At 35.5% G+C, this 6,483-nt stretch overlaps 1 protein-coding gene across 1 annotated transcript in view; it reads left to right on the forward strand.

The window, feature by feature from the left end:
* Window positions 1–3,264: 3,264 nt before the first annotated feature.
* Window positions 3,265–6,483, forward strand: part of LOC144957183 (uncharacterized) — a 48,894-nt gene continuing 45,675 nt past the window's right edge. Inside the window, exons 1-3 of the mRNA XM_078888226.1 lie at window positions 3,265–3,576; window positions 4,535–4,615; window positions 6,443–6,483. The exon at window positions 6,443–6,483 is cut by the window's right edge and continues 512 nt beyond it. Coding sequence (XP_078744352.1) covers window positions 4,559–4,615; window positions 6,443–6,483 — 98 coding nt within the window. The 5' untranslated portion in view covers window positions 3,265–3,576; window positions 4,535–4,558. The remainder of the gene's footprint in view (window positions 3,577–4,534; window positions 4,616–6,442) is intronic.

Genomic DNA, 6,483 nt, shown 5'->3' on the forward strand with positions numbered 1-6,483 from the left:
TTTTCTGGCCAAATTTTTTAATTCGTGTCTTTTCAGCGTACGCAGTTAACTGGTTAATTTTGTCTCTAATAGTCTCCCTTTGTTGGCCTTTTACGCGGTTAACTCCCTTGTCATTATACGTGAAAGAAAGCAAAAGTATAATAATTTGTATTACGATTTTGTTCGTCAAATAAATAAAGCGAATAATTAATCTATAGCATTTATTGAAAGATAAGAGCACACGGCTAGCTATCTATATCATAATAATATGAGGAGGAGTCGATTTTCAACACATGACAAGTCGTTCTTTCATCATTCAGAGAGAGAGAGAAAAAAATGTCATTATTTGCGACTTAAAGGACTATGTGGTCTAGTGATATGGCACTCGTTTTCAGATAGGGAGGTCCTGGGTTCGATCCTCACTCGGCGCATAGTTGAGTCCTTGGAAAAGGCTGTTTACTCACATTCTCTCACAATACACCGCAGGTGTAAAATGAGTACCTGGCTGTAAACAGCATTGTCTCTGTCGACAAAAAATCAAAACATATCAAATATGTATATATAACAGGCGTCATGTCTCGTTCTACATAAAGTTGCCCAAGGACCCTTAGTAAGTACTAATCATTGAAATGGCTGTGTCTAAAAACATTAACAAAGAGCCGAGTGACGTCAGTTTCGCCCCATCTATTGTAATAATAATCAGGGTTTCTTCCTTTCCTGTGGTGTTGCGTTAAGCCGAGCAATACCTACCTACTCATGACTGGTATCCGGGGGCCAAGAATTCCAGGACAAGGAATGCATACGTCAAGCTGTAACGTTATAACGACGACAATAAAACGACCATACCCTGACATACCGTAACAACACATTCACTTTTACTTTCATTCTCTATGGAAAACGTTTTACTCCATATGTGACTCACAGTCAACAAACGGTAATACGCCATACAAATATAATTTCCATACAAGAATCAATAAAGTATATCTTATCTTATCTTATCTTATGTTAGGATAAATTCTGGAGCCCTAAGTGAGTTTACAACTAAAAGTTTCTCCTACAGAGCCTTTGGGTCCATGGAGTCGGAGTTTACCCCGGTTTCTACAGCATGAAGCGGACAATACAAATTGCTTGCTACCACTTGGATAGGATGCTAGTCTATCGCAAAGTACTTTCCGCCATATTTAACAAAGAGTTTTTTTTTTGCCAAGATGAGGCTGATTTAAATCGATAGATATTTGAAGGACGAGTTTTCTGGCCAAATTTTTAAATACATGGTTTTCAAGATACGGCAGTCAACTGGTTAAAATTTTATATATATATACCTACATACACACAACCACACACACACACACACACACACACACATATACATACATTATATATATATATATATATATATGTGTGTGTGTGTGTGTGTGTGTGAGTGTGTGTATCTATTTTACCGTATTACAGACTTCTATATATAATTACAAACAGCTGCTCTTCTTGAGTTTCCTCCCTTTGATGAAATGAATAGAGATCAATGATCTCGTTACGCGTTGTACAAATAGTCCATGAATTAGACGGACGTAAAGAATGATGTCACGCGTATTAATATTACTGTCATAAAAATGGCCAGATAAGGCAAAAGGCAGTACGGAAAAAGACGAGCGAAAGTTTATTTTTTTCAGTTATAGATAGTGTGCGCTTGGCTAAGAAGCTCACAACATTGCCATCCGGATGTATAACGGACCAAAACACAAAACGATGTGCAACCATGAACTTTTATAGTCTGGATAATACAGTTAAGTGAGAATTACTCATAAACGTGGATGGCAAAAAACAATAACAAAGACCCGAATGACGTCAACTTCATACTATCCATACCGTAGTCTTTGTAAACTCGTATCCTGCCACTGAACAAAAAAATATGAGCAGTGACCACGAAAAGAAAACAAATCGTGAGTTGTATTCAATAGTTCAACCAATGGGATCACTTGTTTCAATGAGCTCTACTAACGACAACTCACTAGACGCTGCACAAATCTAAGAAATGACGTCAAACTGTAAGTCTTAGAGGGTTCTAGTGTCAGGCTATCTTGTGCAGCGTCTTGTGAGATGTTAGAGGTGCTCGAGAAAATAAATGATCCTATAGATAGTATGCGCTTGACTAAGAAGTTCACAACATTGCCATCCGGAACTATTACGGACCAACACACAAAACTGTGTGTATCCATGAACCTTTATAGTCGGGTTAAAACAGTTCAGTGAGCATTACTCATAAACGCGGATGGCAAAAAACAATAACCAAGACCGGAGTGACCTCATCTTCGAACTATCTATAGATAGTATGCAGATGACGTCATTCAGGCCTTTGTTATTGTTTTTGCCATCCGCGTTTGTGAGTTGTTCTCACTAAACTGTATTAACCAGACTATAAAAGTTCATGGTTACACAGAGTTTGTGTTGGTCCCATATACTTCCGGATGGCAATGTTGTGAACTCCTTGGCCAAGCGCATTCTATCTATAGATAGTTCGACGATGATGTTACTCATGTCTTTGTTATTGTTTTTTTTGCCATCTGCGTTTATGAGTACTTCTCACTAAACTGTATAACCAGACTATAAACCGTCAAGGTCACTTACAGTTTTGTGTGGTGGCCAGTTTTACTTCCGGATGGCAATGTTGTGAACTTCTTAGCCAAGCGCATACTATCTACAGGTTGACAATGACTACGAGTATTCCCAATTTAACGGAGTGAATTTGCCTCATCATGTCAATTTGGTATGTCGTCAAAACATGCTTGAATTTTTTTATATAGTGCAAAATCCACTAAACTGTGCTCAAAGCGCTTTACAAGAGATTCCAAGCCACAGCAACATTTAACATGTCGTAGAACCAGACGTGTCTAGTCCGACACGTTAAGCTTTGCTGTTGGCTTGGAACCAATTGTAAAGCGTTTTGAGGCCATTAATTGGAAATTGCGTTAAATAAAATCTCACGTTTGAATTTCGATGACTTGAAATAGGGGAGGGTGCAAACGGAAGGGGGGGGGGGGGGGGGGCTTAACTTGTTAACCCCATACAGATATAAACCAAAGAAAAAGATCTTGGTTCCATTTTTACTTTTCTCAATCCCCAAAAAGTAAACTTACGTCATTCTAACACTTGGAGAGTTGTATTGACTGTCAACGATTGCCATTGATTAGCGATAAACCGATATCTTACGTACAAACACACACACACACACACGCACACAAACACACACACACACACACACACACACACAACTGCCACTCCTAATCTACTGTCAAAAAACATCAAAGAACGGTGTCAGGAGAGAACAATTTTTATGGCATTAAGTAATTCGGAAAATTAAACGTTTGATAATTTGCTTGGGGACTTTTTAAACATTAATAGATCAGTCAGTATTCAACGAGATTTCTAACATAATAAAGATTTCTTGCACTGGGAAAAGATTTTAAAAACTTTGTGGATACTCTGGTTGCTTTCGTAGATTGTGTTTATCATGTTTGTGTTGGTAAATGATTTAATATGTGAAATTTTAGTGTGACGAAGACATGGAACAATTTTATAAAAACAATTTACTTTTTTACCGTGAGTCTTTCTATTATCTTTTCTTAGTAACGGGATATAATAATGATGATGATGATGATGATGATGATGACAATGATGATGATGATGATGATGATGATGATGATGATGATGATGATGATGATGATGATGATGATGATGATGATGATAATGATAATATAATATGATGATAATAATAATATAATAATAATGATGATAATAATAATATATAATAATAATAATATATAATAATAATAATAAAAATAATAATAATAATAATAATAATAATAATAATAATAATAATAATAATAATAATAATAATAATAATATAATAATAATAATATAATAATAATAATAATAATAATAATATAATAATAATAATAATAATAATAATAATAATAATAATAATATATAATAATATATAATAATAATAATAATAATAATATAATAATAATAATAATTAATAATAATAATAATAATAATAATAATAATAATAATAATAATAATGGTAAAGGCCACTGATTCCATTTTTTAAAACTAAATTTTGGTTAATCTTTATGTGCCGGAGAGAGAACTTAGATCCAGTGGTCAAGATCTCTTCCAGGTTCCTCGCTGTAGATCGTCTTTTAGTGAGAGATCTTTTAGCAAGTCGGTACCCGTCTTATGGAACCAACTGTCTTCATCCCTCAAAAAATGTCCGACATTTGAAAACTTTAAAAAGAAACTTAAACACATCTCTTTAGAAAATCATTTGATGTTTAACATTTCTATTAGGCTTACATGATATAGATATCCTAAATTTTCATCTTGTAGCACAGTGCGTGGTAATTAAATTACAAATTGATTAATGCTATTCCAATATGATAGCTTTTATGCTTAAATTATCAATTTATTGTTGTGTTTTATTTGTATTGTAAAGCGCCTCTGAGCACATTGTGGATCTAGGCGCTATATAAATTCATTCATTCATTCATTCATACAGAGTAAACCAAGTTTATTCAGCCACATGGATATAACGTGGCGGAAAGTGGCTGCCTTACTCTTCTTGGCTTTATTCATTCAGGTACGTAACAGGACCTAACCGAACACTGGTATGGCTGTCCCGATAGCTCAGTTGGTAGACCACTCGGAAGAGAATCGAGATCGAGCCCGAGTACAGTTGGGATGTTTTTTTTCTGAACACTTCGCCCCCATATCATTACGCGTTACTATTTAGGGAGAGGGGTGGATAGAATAACATGCGTTGTACACTTCACCCATATCCACAACTATATATATCTATAACCAATGGGAATGATCTATATTCAAGTTTTCGTCCAACCGAGCCATCAATCACGTGATTTGTTGCTGTCTAACGATTGGACAAGTCTGAACAAATGGAAACACACTGCTTTGTTTATGAAAGTTGTAAACATACCCACTTGTCAAGCAGAACACAATGATCAATCGTAATGTTAGATAGTTCAAAATATGTGAACACACATATAGGTCACTTTGAGTACATTTTGCAATGTGACCAATGACCTCGAGCACATGGAAAGTTAATATATATTATGCCCATTAGAGGGTAATATTGATGTTATGTGTTTAATAAAAACTCACAGATCTGCCGGCCAGATCAATAGTTCTAACAAACGTAAACATGTGTAACCTTCAACGTTTATATTTTGATCGGTAGAGTAGTAGACTTTCAGAGCCTTTATGTCCATAGAGCCGGAGTTTTCCCCGGTTTCTATAGCGTGAAACGGACAATAGCAATTGCTTGCTACCCTTTGATAGAATTTTGTGATAATAAATCAACCGACTGGTGGTCTGAAAACAATAACAAAGAGCCGAGTGACGTCAATTCATACATTCTATATTTATATCATCAATAAGGTAAAATATATATTATATACCAAACAGTAACGGGGTAAATACTTTTACAATTAAAATGGTAGAATAAATTACATATGTAGCAATACCATTGTAAAATATATGTAAATGTAACAGGGTAAGTTAGCTATACTATAACAGGGTAAAATATTTATGCTACTAACAGGGGAAATCATCTATACCAGTAATAGGGTAATATGTCTATGCTGGGTATTAGTATGGTAAAATAATAATACCAATAAATGGGTAAAATATATTTTCGGTAATAGGGTAAAATATCAATACCATATGTGATCTTGTGGTATGACACTCGCTTTCGGATCGTAACGTCCTGGGTCCGAGCTTCGCTCGGCGCATAGTTCAGTCCTTGGAAAAGGCTCTTTACTCACATACTCCCACCGTACTCAGGTGTAAATGAATACATGGCCGTTAACAGAGTTGATTTGTTTTTTTAAAGCGGTTTGAGGTTTCGATAAAAGGCGCTATAGAAATATGCTTATTATTAATATTATTATTGTCTCTGTCGGAAAAAAAATTGTATTATCGTCGAACAGGCGTCATGTCTCGTTCTTTATGTTACTTAATAGAGCATTTATATAGAGCAATATCCACTAAACGTCCTCAAGGCGCTTTACAAGGGGTCTCTGGCCAACAGCAACACTTAACATGTAGGGCGTGACATGACGCCTGTTAGGCGATATTACATTTTTTATCGGACAGAGATAACGCTGTTAACGGCAAGGTACTCATTTTACACCTGAGTACAGTGAGAGAAAGTGAGTAAAGAGTCTTTTATAAGGACTAAACTATGCGCCAGCGAGGCTTGAACCCAGGACCTTCCGGTCCGAAAGCGAGTGTCATACCACTAGACCACATAGCCGCACATGATACGTGTTGATGTTAGTCATTGACCCTTTGTAAAGCACTTTTAGTGGATATTGCGCTATCTATATAAAAGCTCGATTTAATTTTGAAAATATAAATTTTATTGTTTCTTATAATATTGTTTTTCCAGTTGTCCACGGCAGCCACTACCACTGACGCGGCCACAACCAC

Source organism: Berghia stephanieae, chromosome 11 (assembly GCF_034508935.2).
Source record: "Berghia stephanieae isolate SIO BIC M18660-M18661 chromosome 11, UCSD_Bste_1.3, whole genome shotgun sequence".
In the NCBI taxonomy this organism is placed as follows: domain Eukaryota; kingdom Metazoa; phylum Mollusca; class Gastropoda; order Nudibranchia; family Aeolidiidae; genus Berghia; species Berghia stephanieae.